The sequence below is a fragment of the Myotis yumanensis genome, unplaced genomic scaffold (genome assembly GCF_028538775.1).
Source record: "Myotis yumanensis isolate MYYU_CA2020_CCGP unplaced genomic scaffold, mMyoYum1.0.hap1 SCAF_5, whole genome shotgun sequence".
Lineage (NCBI taxonomy): Eukaryota > Metazoa > Chordata > Mammalia > Chiroptera > Vespertilionidae > Myotis > Myotis yumanensis.
In genome coordinates, this window is record NW_027223756.1 from 3,008,721 (window position 1) to 3,029,711 (window position 20,991).

Below are 20,991 nucleotides of genomic sequence, written 5' to 3' on the forward strand. Positions count from 1 at the left end.
CAAAAGTTGTATCTTATGACGATACATTAGTTAGAAAACACCTGATAATCATTATATGGGGAAACAGCACTAACACCAGCTATTCTGAGAAGAGTTAGACCATTAAAAGTCCACATGGACTAGAGTTTGAAAGCCCAGAGAGGGGGCACAGAGATGCTATCCATGGCTTTAGTGAGTTAATGAAGTTGTACTTGAATAAATTCAACTTTAGCTATATTGCCTCAAAATTTGTCCACAATGTTATGTTACTACACACATCTTAAATTTGGTGCTAATCTCCCTAAGTCTAAGAGAATCCATGCAGAACACATCAATGTCAAAACCTATCCAAATTCTATCCTGATAACCATGGATGTGTGTGTGGAGGTGTGTGTATATGTACATTCATGGATGTAAGTACACACAAACACACAGAAATTACATTTTCTTAAAGATTTAGGTTGAAAAGTGTTAATCATGCCTTATATTTATTTATTTATTTATTATAAATTTATTAATTAAACAACAAAAAAATCATCCTCAGCTAAAATTTTGCCAGGATCCAATGATGTTTAAAAAATGTTTACATTGTAAATATTTGTAACTGTATGACTATCCACCCCTGTAATTATCTAGCCAGATATCAGATTAAGAAAATTTTGTGCAATCTGTATCATTACAATGCAAGAGAAAGATTTAAAAGTCATTTAAAAATTAAATAGAAAAAATAAAATTTATCTACAAATTTGCTAAGGTAGGAGTATAAATCTTTCTTTAAAAGTGTAGTTTATTTTGGCAATTACTGTCACTCTGTATAGTGTAATCATTAACTGAATTAAAACTAATTCAAACCAATTTAAAGAAACATGTAGGACAATATTAGAATTAGTATTACTCAGCATAAAAATCCAAATATCTAGGGGAAAAACTCATTGTAAAATTACCAATGATGTTATTAACAAATTGAGTTAAAATTTTTTTCATTTGTTTACATTAAACTGAATACTATTTTCTTTTTATATTGCTATCTTTTGCTTTAAGGTTTCAAAATCTGTTTATATAGTAAATGTCTGACTAAGAGTGTTATTAAAGGCATCTACACATATGATAAAATATATTGGCTTGTTTTTATAATAAACAGGCTCATCTTTTACCAGGTAGGCCATTAAGACCAATTAGCTAATAAATACTAATATAAACAACTATAGATGATACTTACGCCGCATCTCATTAATGACAAACATTGGTTTAATAACATCCCCAGGATTACTGAGTGCCTGGGTGATATGTGCTTGCATTGTACACATCATACAAAATCCTTCTGCATGACCTGAAAGATAAGATAATAATCCTCCAAATTAGTAAAATATGACTCTACATACACATCGAGATACTACACTCCTGAAATGAAATAATAGTAACAGCTATCATGTGTCATGCACTGAACCATATGCTTTTGTTCACTGTCATTGAATTCTCCCAAAATCTAACTGATAAGTATATACTGACTCTATTCTACAAGAGAGGAAACTGAAGTTAAGAGTTAAAAACTTGCCCAATGTCATGCCCTGGGTGGGTGCTCAGTTGGGTGGAGTGTCATCCCATACACCAAAAGGTTCCAGGTTCGATTCCCAGTCAGGGCACATACCCAGGTTTCGGGTTCGAGTCCTGGTCAGGGCACATATGGGAGGAGACCAATCTATGTTTCTTTCTCACATCGATGTTTCTCTCTCTCTAAAAATCAATAAAAACATATACTTGGGTGAGGATTAAAAATAATTTTTCCCCATGTCAAAAAGTTATTAAGTGGCAGACATATAACAATCAAATCATACTCTTCAAGGCCTGCGTTAACTACTCTCTATACTGGAAAAATGGTATTTTTCACACACTGCCATTTGCCTCACACAGGAAAAGAATGTCTCCCATACTGGGGATTGGAAATCTCTCTATAAATATTTGGCTTTTTTGGCCACATACGGTGGTCTCATTGCTGCTGTTGCTTTTTTTTTCTTCTTTCTACAACTTTTTATTTATTTATTTATTTATTTATTATTTTTTAAGTATTTTATTTATTGATTTCCAGAGAGAGAGAGAGACTGATTTTTGTTCCACTTATTTATGCATTCATTGGTTGATTTTTGTATGTGCCCTGACTGGGGATCGAACCCACAACCTTGGCATATTGGGATGATGCTCTAACCCAGTGGTCGGCAAACTACAGCTCGCGAGCCACATGCGGCTCTTTGGCCCCTTGAGTGTGGCTCTTCCACATAATACCACGTGCAGGCGCGCACGTACAGTGCGATTGAAACTTCGTGGCCCATGCGCAGAAGTCGGTATTTTGTGGAAGAGCCACACTCAAGGAGCTAAAGAACCGTATGTGGCTCGCGAGCTGCAGTTTGCCGACCACTGCTCTAACCAACTGAGCTACCTGGCCAGGGCCTTACTTTATTTTTATTGATTTCAGAGAGGAAGGGAGAGGGAGAGAGAGAGAGAGAAACATCAATGATGAGAGAGAATCATTGATCGACTGCACGCCACCTACTGGGGATGGAGCCCTTGACCGGAATTGAACCCAGGGCCCTTCAGTCGGACGCTATTGAACAGAGTCTATTCACTGAGCCAAACCGGCTAGGGGTCTCCCACTTTTTAAAGGCTGAAAACCACTCTTCGCTCATGACTATGTGGTGCTACTGGCATCCAGGGGGTAGAGGCCACAAGTGCTGCTGAGCATCCAGCAAAGCACAGGACAGCCCCTCAACAAGAACTTCCTGGTCCCAAACGCCACCAGTGTTGAGGCTGAGAAACACTTTCTTAAACTAAAGGCTGCTCAGACCTGCCTAACAAAGCTTTAAAAGTCTACAAAGGACCGAAACTATTTCCAATGAACATAACTGGGTCCCTGAACAAAGCTGAAAAATATTTATAGGAATATTTTTCCTTCTAGAAATAATATAATTTTAATAATCTAGCACCCGACCACATAAAATTCTAAACTAGGAGTACAAGGCATGTAAAGAAGCAGGAATGACCAAGAACAAGAAGAAATAAACATAAACAGACCCAGAACTGACACACAATAGAATCAAAGACCTTTAGAAAGACAGTATACACGTTTATATGTTCAAGGAGGCAGAGAAAAAGCAAGAGCATGTTAAGAACAGATGAGGAAACCGGCCCATTTGTACTTTACAACTGAAAAGCAGAATTTCTGAGATGAAAAATACACCAGGTAGGATTACTAACAGATTAGATTGAGCAGTATAAATTATCCATAATGAAACATAGAAAAACAAAAAACTCAAAATAACAGAAAACATAAGCATATCACTGAGCAGTGGGACTACATCAAGTTGTCCCTAATATGCATGTAAATAAAATCTTTCAAGAAATAGTGATTGTCGCCCTAGCTGGTTTGGCTCAGTGGATAGAGCGTCGGCCTGTGGACTGAAGGGTCCCAGGTTCGAGTCCAGTCAAGGGCACATGCCTGGGTTGCGGGCTCGATGCCTAGTGGGGGACGTGGAGGAGGCTGCCGATCAATGTTCTCTCATCACTGATGTTTCTATCTCTCTCCCTCTCCCTTCCTCTCTAAAGTCATAAAAATATATTTTTAAAAAAAGAAAAGAAAGAATGATTGTCTACAAAGGTACAACACAAGGGAGTTTTTACAGTGATAGAACGGTTTTGTGTCCTGACTTGAACTGGTGGTTATAAGAAACTTGAATTCATAGAACTGTGCTAGAATTCACAGAACTGTATGCCAAAAAATGTTGACTTTATGTTAAATATAAAAATTAAAAGTGTTTCAATAACTGAAAGTCATACAAATTTGAAACAGTACACCACAAATGTAAGAACCTCAACAAACCCTAAACAGAAACATGAAACCAACACAAAGAAACACTCAAATTGCTTAAAACAGTGATCAAATAAATTTTTTTACCTTTTTATTTACTGACTAGAGGCTTGATGCACAAAATTCGTGCAAGAGTAGGCCTTCCTTCCCCTGGCTGCCGGCACCGGCCTCCCTCCGGCACCCGGGACCCAGGCTTCCCTCGCAGCCCTGGCTTTGTCCAGAAGGACATCTGGTCTAATTAGCATATTATGTTTTTATTATTACAGAATTTATAAAGAAAGTGGAAAGGGGAAGGAAACACTGATTTGTTGATCCACTTATTTATGCATTCATTGGTTGATTCTTTTTGTTGTTGTTAATCCTCACCTGAGAACATTTTTTCCATTAATTTTTAGAGAAAGTGGGAGAGAGGGAAGGCGGGGGGGGGGGGGGGGGGGAGCGAGAGAGAAAAAGAAACATCGATGTGAGAGACACACATCAATTGACTGGTTGCCTCCCACACACACCCCAACCAGGGCTGGGGATCAAACCTGCAACCCAGGTATGTTGCCCTTGACCAGGAATAGAACCTGAGACCCTGCAGTGTGCAGGCCAATGCTCTAACCACTAAGGAACACCAGCCAGGGCTATTGCTTCTTCTTCTTTTTTTTTTTTTTTTGCGCTGCAAAAGGCTTTATTGCTTCATTTGGCCCGATGCATGGGAGAGGGCTCCAGGGTGGTTAAAAGAATGGCTAGTAGTTTCAGGAAGAGGCTCAGGTAAAAGCCAGAGACGCCAGGGGATGCAGAGAGGCCTCGGAAAGGCCTCTGGGCTCCACAGGCTCCTGGTCGTGCTTGAGGGGGAGCCTTTCGAAGAGACACTCGCCCAGCCCAGCCTGGGGGGCGGCAGCCTGCGGAGGTGAGTCAGGTGTTGCCCATCTTCTTGATCAGTTTCGCCTCCTCATCCAGGAAGTGGTTCTCCAGAAAGTCACAGAGATGAGGGTCAGGGCCTGCAGCTCCAAAGGGGTGTGGGTCAGGTTCCTCTCCAAGGCCAGGGCGGCTTCCATGGCGTCCTGAGTTTGGCCCCCCCTCATCTTGGGAAGGTTTCTGCACGTCCTGGAAGAGAATGCTGCCGCCACGCTTGTTTTGCAACTTTAAGAGATGCTCAGTGCCCCTCGCGCTTCTTCTCCGCCAACTCGCAGAAGAGGCCGCCGCCCTCCAGAGCCACATCTTCCCCGTGGAAATAGTAGCCCAGAGAGAGGTGGGTGTGGGAGGCCCCAGATGCAGGCTGGCCAGGCAGCTGACCGCAGCCTCCAACTCGGTGGAATCATTCTGACGAATGCGGGAGGTCATGGCTGCTCGGCAATAAGGAGTGAAGGTAGAAAAAACCGGTGTTGGCTGGTCCCGGAGGTGGTTCTGAGGTGGTGACTGGATGAGACGCAGGAGAGTGGCTGGAGGCTGGGAGAAGGGGCGTCCCTGGGTCTGTTCCGTCCAAACACTGTGGAAGCAAGAGACGGATCCGGGACCTCGGAGGGCACTGCCGGTTGATTCTTGTATGAGTCATGTTTTTAAATCTACTTTCTTAATCTGGGCCTTTTGGGCATTTTTAGAATATTTATATTTAAGATAGGACTAGGTATGTATTATAAGTTAAATCTGACAATTTATATTTTGCTTTTTGTTTGTTCTTTTTGTTTTTCATTTGTTTTCTTATCCTTGCCTTCCTGTGAGTTACTTGAATGTTTTAAATTACTGTAATTTGATTTATTTATAATGTTTTTTGAGTGCATCTAGAAATGAAGTACAATTTTCCTTATTCACAGACCACCTGACCATCTCTATATAAAATCTTAAGGAATCCTTTTTAAAAACACTACTGGAATTAGCCCAGCAGGTGTGGCTCAGTGGTTGAGTGTCAACCTATGAACCTGGAGGTCACAGTTCCGTTCGAGTCTCGGGCGGGGCACATGCCCAGGTTGTGGCTTGATCCTCAGTGTGAGGCATGCAGGAGGCAGCTGATCAGTTATTCTCTATCATCACTGATGTTTCCATCTCTCTCTACCTCTCTCTGAAATCAATAAAAATATATTTGGACCAAAAAAAAAAAGGAGTGAAAGATTAAAAAAAAAAAAAAATTAAGTGAGTTTAGCAAAACTGCAGTATATAAGATCAATATCCAAATATCAATTCCATTTCTATATTCAGCAATAATCAGAAACTGAAATTAAAAAACTATTATCATTTATAATAACTTTCAAAAACTAAAATACTTTGGCATAAATCTGATTTAAAATGTGTACATTATATACAACATTGCTAAGAAAAATTAAAGATCACCTAAATAAATGGAGAGGCATACCTTGTTTGTGGGTCAGAAGACAATATTGTTTAGATGTCAATTTATCCCAAATTGACTTATAGCAAGCATGTCAAACCCATGTGGCCCACAACAAATATTTTTGCGGCCCAGCCAATATAACGGTATGTAAGAAACATTTTAATAAAAATTTCGTAACAATGTTTACAATATCCTGTTATACATAATCATTAATAACAAACTACAACGTTCGCTAATGACTGATACTATAATTGTGTTGCGTTCATTTCCTTTATGCGCCTTACGTGCAGGTGCACCATTTCTCTACACTAATACTAGCAGTGAATATTTTAGCAGCCAACTGCCACGTCATTAGTCTTGTACTGACTTGTTTGGTGTGTGCAACAGGAAATATTTCGCTTTCAGAGAACAAGAAAAATAGGTTTATTTGTGTTACTCTTATTAATCTGTGCAGTTATTTAGTGTCTGGTAAGTTAATGTTCAAGAAAAAAATATTAATTTTTATTAAAATGTTCTATTATTTTATATTAACAATTCTTTATTTCAGCACTTTGTATTCGGCATGTCTCTATCGAAATAAACCTATGTTTGTATGAAAATTGAAGCTTTTTGGGGGGGGGCCACATCCACGTAAACCTTGTTTATTTGGCCTGTGTTAGCCTTGGAGTTTGACATGCTTGATTTCTACTAGTAGATTCAACACGACCCCAATCAAAATTCCAGAAAGCTTTTTTGGAGAAATTGACAAAGTGGTTCAAAAATTCATTTGGAAATGCAAAGAACCAAGCATGGCCAAAACAACTTTGAAAAAGAAGAACAAAGTTGAAGGACTTACCTAATTTCAAAACTTAAATATACAGTAATCAAGACACTGTGTTATGGTGTCAAGATAAATAATGGATCAATGTAACAGAATAGCGAGTTCAGAAATAGAGTCATATGTACATGGTCAAGTGATTTTTGACAAAAGTGAAAAGACAAATCAGTAGAGAAAGGACTATATTTTGAACAAATAGTGCTGGAACAACTGGATATCCATATTGAAAAATATTAACTTCAAACCATTCTTTACATCATAAACAAAAATCAACTCAAAATGGATTAATTGTAAAACTATGAAACTTCTATAGAGGAGCCCTAGCCGGTTTAGCTCAGTGGATAGAGTGTCAGCCTGTGGACTGAAGGGTCCCAGGTTTGATTCTGGTCAAGGGCACATGCCTGGGTTGTGGGCTCGATCCCCAGTAGGGGCCCGTCCAAGAGGCAGCCAATCAATGATTCTCTCTCATCATTGATGTTTCTCTCTCTCTCTCTCTCTCTCTCGCTCTCTCTCTCTTCCTTCCTCTCTGAAAGCAATAAAAATATATTTAAATAAAAAAGAAAATACAGAGGATATCTTTGTGACCTCTGGTTAAGCAGATTTCTTCATACAACACCTAAAGGATAACTGAGGTGGAATTCTTCAAACCTAAAAACATGCTCTTCCAAAGTCAGTGTGAAGAGAATACTTTTCTCCAGGCTGGGAGATAATATTTTCAAATTACATATCTGATAATGAGCCTCTATCCAGGAACTATAAAGAACTCTCAAAATTCAACAATTAGAAAAGAATCCAATTTTAAATCAGGCAAAAGATATGAACAGGTGTTTCAGCAAAGCAAATATATGGATGGAAAATAATCATGTGGTAAGATGTTCAACATTATTCATTAGGAAAGTGCAAATTAAAGCTACAAGGAGGTATTACTATACAGCATACCTATTAGAATGGCAGAAATTGGAAAGGTCACACCAAGTATTAGGCGAGGCACTGAGCAAAATGGAATTTTCATTCACTGCTGGTGGGAATGTAAATACCACAATCCCTTTGGGAAACAGTCTGAAAGTATCTTAAAATTAAACACAGACAACTATAGGACCAAGCCATCCCATTCCTGGATGTTTACCCAAGAGAAATGAAAACATGTCCTATGAAGACCTGTTTACAAACGTTCCTGGCAGCTTAACTCACGATGGCCCCAAATGGGAAATAACCCAGACGCCCATCAATAGGTGAACGAAGAAACAGACTGTGGTACGTCCATACAGCGGATACTACGTAGCAATAAATATTAATTATCGACACATGCAACATGCAATAATGTAGAAATAATTGTGTTGAGTGAAAGAGACCAGGAAATATGAGAACATATACTGTATATAATTCCACTTATATGACATTCTAGAAAATGCAAGCTAATCTCTAATAGACGGAAAGCACATCAGGTGGCTGCCTGGGATGGAGGGGCTGAGAGGTAGGAAAGGGCACAAGGGAGTGACTTCAAGGAGCAATGGGAAACTCTGGGGGGTGATGGAAAGGCGCATCATCTTTTTAAATATATTCCTATTGACTTCAGAGAGGAAGGGAGAGGGAGGGAGAAACATCAACGGTGAGAGAGAACCACTGACTGGTTGCCTCCTGCACGCCCCACACTGGGGAATCAATCCCACATATGCCCTGACTGAGAATCAAACCATGACCTCCTGGTTCAACCTCTGAGCCACACCGGCTAGGTGCATTACTTTAATTGTGGTGATAGTTCCATGGGTATACAAATGTCAAATGCACCAAACTGTATATTTTAAATATGTGCACTTTATTATATATCAATTATCTTCTATAATAAAAGGGTAATATGCTAATTAGACTGGACGTCATTCAGGACATCCTTCCTAACGAAGCCAGGGCTGGGGGGAAGCCAGCCTGGGTCCCGGGTGCCTGCCAGCAGCTGCAGGAGGGAAGCCCAGGTCCCGGGTGCCGGAGGGAAGCCGGTACACCAGCAGCCAGGGGAAGGAAGGCCTGCTCTTGCACGAATTTTCGTGCATCAGGCCTCTAGGACCTCAATAAAGCAGGGCAAACAGAGAGAAGAGAGAAAACCATCAACAGCATAAAAAACAGGGAGCACCTAATTGTGGACACCGGGAGCTTCTGAATTTTTGTCTTGGCGTCTCTCTTGATGTCCAGGTGCCAGGGCTAGGTTTCCCCCCACACCCCTTTCATTAAGCACAAAGTGATAGGAAGGCCCTCTGTGGGGAATGAATTATGGACTTAGAAAGGGAGAAAATGCGGGCAAGCAGAACGTTCATTCTGTAATTTAAAACCCTTTGGCATAACAAACAACTCTAGGCAGTGAGGCTCTAGGTGATTTTCCTTTGGTTTATTTAAATTTTCTGTACTTTCCAAATTCTTTAGAAGCATTATTTTGCTCTTGGGGGGGAGGGGGCAATTTTAAAAGAACCAGTTCAAATTCTCCATTGAGAACTATTCAAAAAGAAACTAAGGGGCTTTTCTCACACTGATAATTGATGAACAGCCACCTGAACATACACAGTCAAATCTAAGCTTAATGTAGATCAAAGAACAGGGAGACTTCATTTACAAAGGCTGAAGGATATTTACAATATGTGTAGAAGGTCAAAACCTCAAAACAATGGGTATGTTCTAAATTCTGAATTTTGCTAGTCAACCACTGAGTTGGCTTTCACCAAATTAAGGACCATCATATGTTTTAACTGATTTCCTACCCTTTAGGCTGAAACCCGAGCTCTCTCGTGCTGAAGGGAAAGTCCTGAATGAGTTTCCGGGAGGCTGGGGCAGTGATGAGAGGTTCCTTGCCCCTGAGGCTGGAAGCCTGTACGTGAATCAAGCCTACAACACAGGATGGACACCAGCAGAGGCAGGGTTTGAATCCCGCTTGGTGGCAGACATTTATGCCACATTTTTAGCCAAATGCTGATAAAATATGTTTCTTTTTTTTTTATTATTCTTTTTAAAAAAATATAATAAGTATTACAAAGGTAAAATATGTTTCTTTTAAAATAACTTCACAGGTCAAATTAGGTGCAAAATGCTTCTTATACAATCTGAATACAAATCTTACAGTCTTCCTGCATGGTTTCTAAAAGAATAAGCCAACTGCTTAGTGATCATAGAATTCTTGGCTTAATTCCTTTCATTTCAGAGAAAAAATGAAAATAGGTTAGATACCACAACGAAACCCATGTAACATAAAACAGAAGACTTACATGTCTTGGAGTGTTCGTGCGATAGCATGTAATTGGCAAGAGGTGGCGTGTATGTTAAGCACTGCAATGCTGCATTGGCAAAGCAGGTATTGCCCAAATTCTGGAGCCCAGCTCCAACTCTATGAGTTTGTTGCCACTTAAGACAAATCTTCTCAGATGGGAAAAGAACTTTTTGCGGAGGAGCAATGCCATCACCTAGGGCTAGAAAAATAAAGAACAAATATTTAATAACAAAGCTCCACATGCTTTTGAAGCTAAATAAATAGCAATATATCAAACCTGAATCTGATGAAGATTCTAAATCTTTTTACCAGCTAACCAGGAACACAGAGGAGAAAGGCAGAACTCAGAATGTGGGAAACTCTAAATGATTTGGCCTCTTCAATAAAAATATATACTAATAAAAGAAATGCTCTAACTGGTTTGGCTCAGTGGATAGTGTCAGACTATAGACTGAAGGATCCCGATTTCATTCCGGTCAAGGGCACATGCCTTGGTTGTGGGCTCGATCCCCAGTTGGGGGCATGTAGGAGGCAGCCGATCAATGATTCTCATCATTGATGTTTCTCTCTCTCTCTCTCTCTCTCTCTCTCCCTTGTTCTCTGAAATCAATAAAAAATATATTAAAAAGCAAATAAACAAACACCACCCAGTATTTTTAAAAACATCTTTAAATGTTTAAAAGACAGACATCTAGAGAACTATAGTTAATTGAAAAGTTAATGAAATGCTTGTCCATTTCAATTCTCACCAAAATAAAGTTTATCCTTCAACAAATTAGAAATTTAAAAACTACAAATAACATCCAACCAGTGTGGCTCAGTAGTTGCTCAACCCGTGAACCAAGAGGTCACTGGTGCGATTCCCAGACAGGGCACATGCCTGGGTTGTGGGCTCCATCCCCAGTAGGGGGCGTGCACAAGGCAGCCAACTGATGATGTTTCTTTCATCAATGTTTCTCTATCTCTCTATCCCTTTCACTTCCTCTCTCTGTAAAAACCAATGAAAACATATTTTTAAAAAATAAAATAAGAGAGAAACCAAGATGGCGGCATAGGTTAACGTCGGAGTTTGCTGCCTCGAACAACCACTTCAAAAATACAACTAAAAGATGGAACGGACATCATCCAGAACCACAGGAAGGCTGGCTGAATGGAAGTTCTACAACTAGGAGGAACCGAGAATCAGAGGAGGCGCAGTGCTGAAGTAAAATGCTAAGGTGCGGAGTGCGCGCGGCGCGGGCTGGTGGCTGAGGGCGCGGTTGTCTGTTTCAATCCGGAGGGAGCCTCAGACTCAGAGCTCCAGATCCGGGCGAGTCTCTAGGGACCCAGACTCAAACGGGAGAAGCGGGACTGTCTGGCTTTGGTCCCTCTGAGGTTTGCAGCGGTTGCTGGGACAGAGAGGCAGAGCCCCTGGGGATGGACTGAGAGCAGCCATAACTGCTCCCTCCGCCCTGTTGATCCTGTGGGACCCGCCCCACCCAAGCCCTGCACAGAGGCATTTGCCAGATAGCCTCAGGCAAAGGCTAGATTAGCACCTCCCTAGTGGACACAAGTTCTTCCACTGCAGACACAGCTGATTATCACAGCCAGTCGGCCTGGAGGTCAAATCCCTCTAGTATTAACTATATCAATCAAGGCTTAACTACAACAAGACTGCGCACAAAGACCACTAGGGGGTGTACCAAGAAAGCATAAAAAATGCGGAGACAAAGAAACAGGACAAAACTATCAAGGGAGGATATTGAGTTCAGAACCACACTTTTGAGGTCTCTCAAGAGGCTTCTAGAATCTGTCGATAAACTTGATGAGATGTACAGGAAATCTAATGAGACCCTCGATGGTGTGATAAAGGACCATCTAGAAAGTAAGCATACACTGACTGAAATAAAGAATATTATACAGACTCCCAACAGCAGACCAGAGGAGCGCAAGAATCAAGTCAAAGATTTGAAATGCGAAGAAGCGAGAAACACCCAACCGGAAAAGCAAAATGAAAAAAGAACCCCAAAATACGAAGATAGTGTAAGGAGCCTCTAGGACAGCTTCAAACGTACCAACATCAGAATTATAGGGGTACCAGAAGATGAGAGAGAGCAAGATATTGAAAACCTATTTGAAGAAATAATGACAGAAAACTTCCCCCACCTGGTGAAAGAAATAGACTTCCAGGTCCAGGAAGCGCAGAGAACCCCAAACAAAAGGAATCCAAAGAGGACCACACCAAGACACATCATAATTAAAATGCCAAGAGCAAAAGACAAAGAGAGAATCTTAAAAGCAGCAAGAGAAAGAAACTCAGTTACTTACAAGGGAATACCCATACGACTGTCAGCTGATTTCTCAACAGAAACTTTGCAGGCCAGAAGGGAGTGGCAAGAAATATTCAAAGTGATGAATAGCAAGAACCTACAACCAAGATTACTTTATCCAGCAAAGCTATCATTCAGAATTGAAGGTCAGATAAAGAGCTTCACAGATAAGGAAAAGCTAAAGGAGTTCATCACCACCAAACCAGTATTATATGAAATGCTGAAAGGTATCCTTTAAGAAGAGGAAGAAGAAGAAAAAGGTAAAGATACAAATTATGAACAACAAATATGCATCTATCAACAAATGAATCTAAGAATCAAGTGAATAAATAACCTGATGTACAGAATGAACTGGTGATTATAATAGAATCAGGGACATAGAAAGGGAATGGACTGACTATACTTGGGGGGAAAAGGGGTGTGGGAGATGCGGGAAGAGACTGGACAAAAAGCGTACACATATGGATGAGGACAGTGGGTGGGGAGTGAAGGCGGAGGGTGGGGTGGGAGCTGGAAGGAGGGGAGTTGTGGGGGGAAAAAAGAGGAATAAATCTAATAATCTGAACAATAAAGATTTAATAAAAAATAAATAAATAAATAAAATTAAAAAAAATAAAAAATAAAAATAAAAAAAGAATTCTAAAAAAAATAAATAAAATAAAATAAAATAAAAAACTACAAATATCATAGTAATTAAAAATAATCTCCCTTGTTATGATACGTATGTTAATCATAAATAAGCAGCAGAGGAAAATGAAGCCCATCATAATGTGACTGGCCGGCCACTCAGGCAGCAATATATCGTGCAAAATAAGAAGCCCTCTGAACCTACCAACCCACTGACAGCACTGACACAGGAGTTTCTTGGAGTCTAGTACCTTGATCCTTCTGCGGTGATGGTTTTGACTTATCAGGTACAGATGAACTTGAATACACTACAGCACCAGGCACTGGTCCTAAAGAAAGCGTGTGATTTGAAACCTCACTTAAGGAAGACACAGCACCCCAGCCGGCTGACCCTGCATCCATGTCTCCAGGTGAGACGGCCTCGGAGCTGCCAGGCTGGTTCTGATAGGTCGAAGGGCCCGAAGATTCAGAAGCTTTGTCAACTATGGTCATTGTTCAGCTCTGCAAAAGACAAAAGCACACATTTCTTTCAGAAGATTAGGAAAGTAACCTACTTATTCTACCTTTAGATCTCGGAAAGTTATTCTAGCAACTTTTGAGTATCTTCAAATATAAAAGTAACAGTATTTTTCACTTTGTAATAATTTCCTCAGGACATTTAGTATTGTCTACTCTGCAACAATTGTCTACATAGCAACAATACTTAATTATAAAACTTTCAATGGGCCTAGCCAGTTTGGCTCAGTCATCCGCCTGCAGACTGAAGGGTCCCGGGTTCTATTCTGGTCAAGGGCACATGCCTGGTTGCAGACTTGATCCCCAGTGGGGAGTGTGCAGGAGGCAGCCGATCAATGATTCTCTTCATCAGTGATGTTTCTATCTCTCTCTTCCTCTCCTTTCCTCTCTGAAATCAATAAAGATACATTTTTTTAAAAACTTCAATGAAATATTTGATTACATCTTATCATTCTATTCCATGCCTCTTAAAATTATTTCAATTTATAATCAGGTACCTCAATTTCTAATTCTCTAAATTTACCAAGTACCTATATTCTTTCTTTCCATTGCTTAGAACTAGAATGTGAAATGCACTAATGCATGCGACTCAATTTTCAATCTGTATATGATTCTCCAGGGAAAAGTCTCAACTACACAGAGAGAAAATCTAGCTTTAATGTTGAGCATAAAGTCCAAAAGACACTGTCTGAAATACACTGCATTTTTAAAGTATAGGAAGTCTCACCTCTGAAGCACATTTTTCTGAAGAGACTCATTTATTTGGTATATATGACTTGTACAAGGAAGCCCAATATAATTACGCACTTTTATACTTTTTATACAGTAACTTATTTAATTTTCATAATGGACCTATGAGACATTGGAACAGAAATCACAGGATCTATAAAATGCACCAACTACAACCCAGACTAGTCAGCAACTGGGACTAGGGACCAGGTCCAACATTCCTGACTGGGGTTCCTTCTGGCTATACCAACCTGTCAATAGACTACTTTCAAGAATGTTTCTGAAACTGCCAGGTAGCAACCAAATCTGGTATGCCACTGCTCAGTGGGTAACCTGTCGGTGTGCCCTGACTGCCCCAGCACATCCGCCCAGCACCCGGCCTGGGCACCGCCTGGCCGAAGGACCTCTGCACACACACCCTCCGGTCCATCCCCACCTGCTCTCCCTGGGCTCTGCACATGCTGCTCCTTTCACCTCTCTTCTCCATCCTTCCACCTCCAGCCAGTTAACACTTCCACGACTCAATTCATTTCCTCTGGGACACTTTCCTTGACAACCTCCTCCCCCAAGAGCTGAGTTAAAACCCCTCCTCCAGGCTCCCCAGCACCCTGCGCTGATTTCTACAGCAGCCCTTCAGCACCTACTGCACAGCAAGTTCACGTGCTGCTCTCCATCAAGTCCTCACTGGTACCCCCTGGCTTGACACACAGAAAGCTTTCCATGCAGGCGTTGAACAAATGAATGAATTCTGTAGACAGAAAATAACCCGTGTTTGCTTTAGCACCAGTTTGTGCTGAGTGATTCACATACAGTATCTCATTTAATCCTTTAAAAACTACGAAGTTGGAATAGCCTTTAAAACTTGTTTTAAAAATATTCAATACAGTAAACGGATAATAAATACCCACGTACGTGCCACCTCAACAAATGTTACAATGCACTATCTGCTCATAAGAAGTTTTTATTTTAAGCCTCAAATTTGTGTTATAATTTTAAATGAAGGCATGATTACTTCTCCCCCAAAAGTATAACCTTAAAAAACTTTTTGGGCTCTTACATAAAAACAGAAGATGTTATTTAGATCTAATAAAATAAAAACTGAACTGGAATTTTAAGTCAATCTCAGATACTGAGAAAAAGGAAACCACAAACAAAAGGTAAAAAGAAAAAGAAAGAAAAATAAGGTACTGGACCTTCATTCAGGAAGAAAACTTGAGCCATATTATCCACAACAAATTCACATTTTTCTCATCGAAGAGTCCAAAGAAATTATGAAACAGTTTGGAGACAAGAGTAAGAAAACAAAAGAGGAAGAGGAAGGGAAGGAGGAGGTAAAGAAAGAAAGCAAAACAGCAATAAAGAAAGGCTTACTTACAATGCCGTTAAACAGCAAAAACCTTGGTTTTCCCTGGATAGACATCCTTTCAGGACAATCATTAACAACTGACCAAGTAAAACCATTCTACTGGCTCAAATGCCTTTTTGGAGGGGAGTAGGGGGGTTCTTATATGGGGAAAAAAAAGTGAAGGAATGCATACCAGTCGGTCGTCAATAACCGTACAGCATTATACTTTTGGGAAAACAAACCAGAACCATCCATTCGTTTCCATGTGTCCATTCCGCCGATGAATTCTCACCCTAAAACCATGAGGCATCCAACTGATCCCACCGGCCCAGAGAGAAACCCTTTCTGGTCGCCCAGCACCGCTGCGCAGGCCCGGGACGCACGCCCTTCCAGGTGCCATGCGCTCAGCAAAGCTTCCCAGCATCAGTCACAACCCTCCGGACATTCAAGCAACTACTTCATGAAAAGTTACCATTTCTCTCAGCACGTCCTGGTGATATACAAGAAGTTACAAACGCCTGTCTGGAAAAAAAAAAGCAGGCGCTACAAGAATCAGGCTGGATGTGTGTGGAGGAATGAGACAAACGGACTTCACCAGTGTTTCATTCAAAAGCCCGAAAATTCTCAGTCTCTTGTATGGTATTTCCTCCTCAGTATTTCTACCAAATGCCAGAATGCATGATCCTTTATTTTTTTTTTTAACTTTTAATATGTCTATGCTATCTAAACATGAAGGTACCCCACATACGTTGAGGCAATGTCAATGCATGCAAAGAGAAACTGTTACACTCCGCTGCTTCGTGCACAATGTAACCCCCATTCCTGCACGGGCGTTAGCAGGCACAGCCTTGACTTTAGTTATCTTCTAAGACAGCCAAGCAACTGAGCCTCAAACCTTCACAAAACAGGGTAGACTCGGTTCAATGACATAGAAAAGAAAGTGAAACTGACCTCAAGTGAAAATAATTGAAACTGACTATGCCCATGCCGAGTGCGCTCTGAATGAATGTCAGGAGAACGGTTTCACATGTACAGCTCTTTAAAAAAAGAAAAACTCAGTCCCCACAAAAATGCCTGAGAATATCGCTGTTACCTTGGAAAAAAGAGGCGGTAACTAGTTTTCCCACCAGCTTTGCTGTGAGTTTAGTGTTTTCGCGTTTAAACAATCAACGTGTTCTGCGGGAACAAGCCAGCCCGGGGCCTTGCTAACTGTGCGGGAGCGAGGCAACCAAGTCCTCCCAGCTGCACGCACACCAGCAGGTTCAAGTCCTGCGACCCGAAACTTCGGGCCCGGCCCGGCCCGGCCCGTTTCCATCCCGAACACCTGCCTCTGACCGCTCCCTCCTCCCCCGGCCCCGCCGGGCAAGCGGGCTCTCCCCGTCCCACCCCGGAGAAAAAGGACTCGGCCCAGAGGAACGCGCCGGGGGGACGCACCGCCGGGCCGCCCCCTCCCCGGAGGCACCGCTCCGCTCAGCCCGGCGGCCGGCGCGGGCAGCTCGGACACTCGACGGAGCAGCCGGGGGGACGGCCCCGCGAGGGCGGCCCGCCGAGGGGCGCCCGGGTGGGAAAGTTTGCATCTTTGGGGGTGGGATGGGGGCGGGGAGGCGAGTCCCGGGCTCCGAGGGGCGCTCGGGGGCGGGAGGCGGCACCACGCGTGGGGCGGCAGGCGGCCGGGGGACGCCCGGCTCCGCGGCCGGCACACGCCCACCCCGGGCAGACCCATGCGGGCCAGGCCGCCCCGGAGACGCCCGCCGGGCCCGGCCCCCGGGCCGAGGGGGCGGACGGGGGCCGGGTGGGGGTGGGAGGACAGTGTCCATGGCAACCAGGGGGTCCGGCCTCCCGGCGCCGCCCGGCTCTCGGGGCGCCCGGCCGCCGTGGCCGCCGCCCCCTCCCCAGCGGCCTGGCTCGGCCGGCGGTGGCGGCGCGGCCACCGGCGCGGCGGGGTCCCGGGCGGCCCGCGGTGGCGGAGGGGGCGGCGGGCGAGGGGCCGCGCCAGCCCCCGGCGGGCCGCGCCGGCAGCAGGGCGGCCGGGCCAGCCGCGGCCGAGGCGGGCGGAGCGCTCCGCGGGCCCCACGCTGGCCGGCGGCGGGCGGGAAGGAGGCGGGAGCTTACCTGACCCGGCTCGGCGCTCGCTCCATCCCCCTCGGCCGCCGCCGCAGCCGCCGCACACAGCCCAGCCGCCCGGCGGGGGACAATGACGTGCCTCCATCCGGGCACCGCCGCCGCCGCCTCCGGGTCAGCGCCGCGCCCGCCGCGCCCCGCCGGGCCGCCAGGGGGCGCGCCGAGGCTGCGTCCGCCCGCGCCGCCGCCCAGGGGCCGTCGCGCAAGAGGCGCGGCGCGCAGTTAACGGGCCGGCGAGCGCGGGAGGGGCCGGCGCCGGGGCGCCCCGGGCGCAGGCGGGCGCGCGTCACTGCCGCGCCGGGCGCCGCGAGGAGCGCGCTGATTGGCTGGCCTAGGCCGCGCGAGGTCCTCCCCGGAGCGGTCGGCGGCGTCCGCGGGGCCGGGGCAGGCCCGGGACACCCCCTCGGTGTCTGCGCCCGGTCCGATCCGCGCGGGTGCACGCTGAGCGCGGGCTGTGCGGGCCGCCAAACGGCCGCGGCTCCGGGAAAGCCTCCTCCGTGCGCTCCTCCGCCCGGACGGCGGCCACGCCGGAACCCAGCGGTGCGCCCGCGGCCGCAGACTAACCGGTTACGGGAAGCGGAGGGTACGGTACCTGAGTCCGCAGCAAGGCCGGACCCTTACCGGCACGGGTTCCTCCTCTCGGGTCCCAGCGTTCCGCTGACTTTGGGGGCCACGAAACCAGCGCGACTCCCGAGCGCCAGGTCCCTCCTACTGATCGGAGGTCTCTAGCGCGGGCCCCGCGGAGGGCGCGGTGATGCATCCTAGCATCTCCTCCGCCACCACCTCGCTCCTCCCTGTGGGTCCCTGCTGAGTTCGGGACGGGGCACTCACCTCCCTAACCTGGGTCCCTCTCCCGCCCTCTCACAGGCCTCACCCCTTACCGCCCAGTCCCACCTGCCCAGGGGTGCGATCCGACCTCCGCCCCCCAGGCGACCTTCCTGCGCGCCCGTCCCCACGTTCTCTCCGCGCTTCCTTCTGGTGACTAGACGAGTCTCTCCCTCCCTTTCAACCTTCCGACCGCGGGACGATCGTTCGGAAGCGCAGGACAGAGGCTCAGGGCTCAGAGCCACAAAAAAGTCTAAAATTCCTTCGCCTGGCAGGGAAGCCTCCAGTTGCAGACTTTTCCCTACAAACACGCCATTCCGACATTGGCTAATCAGCGGTTCTCAACCTGCGGGTCGCGACCCCTTTGGCGGTCGAGCGACCCTTTCACAGGGGTCGCCTAAGACCATCCTGCATATCAGATATTTACATGACGGTTCATCACAGTAGCAACATTACAGTTATGAAGTAGCAACGAAAATAATTGTATGGTTGGGGGTCACAACATGAAGAACTGTATTTAAAGGGCCAGAAGGTTGAGAACCAAGCCTTATAGAACTCCTACCTCGGGCCCCTCCCACAAAACCCCGCTTGAGTCCCGCCCATCACAATCTTACTACAGATTGCACAAGTCTTTTATGGTAGCCCTTACTTCACTATGATTATGGAAAGGAATCACTAAAGTGATAAAATATCAGTTGTGTGTTTGGAGCAGAACACTGACATTTTCTGAGGAAACAAAAAAGGACAAGGTGGGTTTCAAACCTCCCAAATTCAGTGCACACTTTCAAAATTGACAGCACAACTTACCTCCTGATGAGTAACAGCTACGGGACTTCACCCTCATGGCCCTTTCAACACTGTTAAGAGACTTGTAAGGCCATGGCCCTGTCCTCAGGCCGGAGGGTCCCGGGTTCAAGTCCCGGCTTCAATTCCCGTGTGATGGAGAGGCAAGGAATGGATGTCTCTCTCTCATGTTGATGTTTAGAGAGAGAGAGAGAGAGAGCGCGATTTATAAGAACAGGCCAGCCATAGGGATGGACTCAGTAATTTGCTTGCTTTTTCCAAATGACTTTCAGATGATTAAATACATTATGAGAAGGAATCAAGGGGCCAAATCCTTAATAATCACCTGAGCTTTGTGGTATTTTAAATTCTTCCTTTCTAATGCTTCACATTTAAAAAGGTTGGCTTCTAGCCCTAGCTGGTTTGGCTCAGTGGAGAGAGCGTCGGCCTGCGGACCCAAGGGTCCTAGGTTCAATTCTGGTCAAGGGCACATGCCTGGGTTGCGGCTCTGTCACACGTGCAGGAGACAGCCAATGAATGATTCCCTTTCATCATTGATGTTTCTATATCTCTCTCTTCCTCTCCCTCTCTGAAGTAAATAAAAATTAAAAAGTTTGCCTTCTAATTTAATTTTCCATTCTATTGAAAAACTGTGCCTGCAACCAGTGTTTTCATACAGTGCCTGAGCGACCTGGGTAGGAAAAGGGATTTTTTTTTTTTTTTAAGACACACCCCTTAGCATTCTCCACCCAGAACAGGTTCTCGGAGGGCGGACAGCACAGCCCCCTCCACCTTCCTCTGTGCCTTGAAAGCAAACAGGCCTTTTTCCTATAAAGCGGGGTGGGGTAGGGGGAGGGATGGGGAACCTTTTTTCCTGCCCAGGGCCACTGGGATATTTATAACATCATTTGGGGGCCAGACAAAATTACCAACTTAAAAATGAGCCTGCAGTATTTGGTCAAACACTTAATTACCTCTCCGCTAATTACCTTGTCAGGGCCAGGCCAAACGATTGTGAGGGCTTTATGCAGCCCCCAGGCCGCACGTCCCCCACCCCGGCTCTAACGCGTTTCAGTGCCACTTACGATAGCAAAGTGACAGCAGGAAGGGGGATCAGGAAGCCCCTGCCTTCCAGCAGCGGTGCCTTTGGCTGAGATACAGAAACTCCTTTTGCTCCAACAAGAGATGAATCCCAAGTGAACGCTGTTGGGAAAGATTTCACTTCACTTCTAACAAGCCTGTGACCTCCAGCCATTCATTAGCCAGTGGTCTTTACCACACTTGTCTCTGTGCCTGGAGCACCGCAGCCTCCTAATCTGGGTAATTACATGATCAAAGAGCCAAAGGTGTTACAGGGGGAATAATTGGATTCTCTGGGGACCTGCAGGCACTTAGGAAGCCTTAGGCCTGGTGTTGCCCTAATCAGACCCCCCACGGCTGACACGCCCTTTCCCCTCCCAGCTGCTCTGCCTGTTACCTGCGGACTCAGCTGCCCCCTCCTCCTGGCACCTGTCCTTGGC

General features: G+C 45.0%; 1 protein-coding gene across 5 annotated transcripts in view; it reads right to left on the bottom strand.

Annotated features, from left to right (window-relative positions):
• USP42 (ubiquitin specific peptidase 42) overlaps window positions 1-17,886 on the bottom strand; it is a 36,902-nt gene extending 19,016 nt beyond the window's left edge. For 3 of the 5 annotated variants that reach the window (XR_011471480.1, XR_011471477.1, XM_070414332.1), the window contains exons 1-4: window positions 15,038-15,281; window positions 13,404-13,653; window positions 10,215-10,415; window positions 1,199-1,309 (exon numbers count right to left, since the gene is read on the bottom strand). Coding sequence is in view for 1 of the 5 variants with exons in the window: in XM_070414332.1 (XP_070270433.1) it covers window positions 1,199-1,309; window positions 10,215-10,415; window positions 13,404-13,644 (553 nt within the window). In the remaining 4 variants the exon portion in view is untranslated. Of the gene's footprint in view, window positions 1-1,198; window positions 1,310-10,214; window positions 10,416-13,403; window positions 13,654-15,037; window positions 15,282-17,854 lie in introns of those variants that run through there. The other 2 variants (XR_011471478.1, XR_011471479.1) reach the window with 2 other exon arrangements.
• Window positions 17,887-20,991: the final 3,105 nt, after the last annotated feature.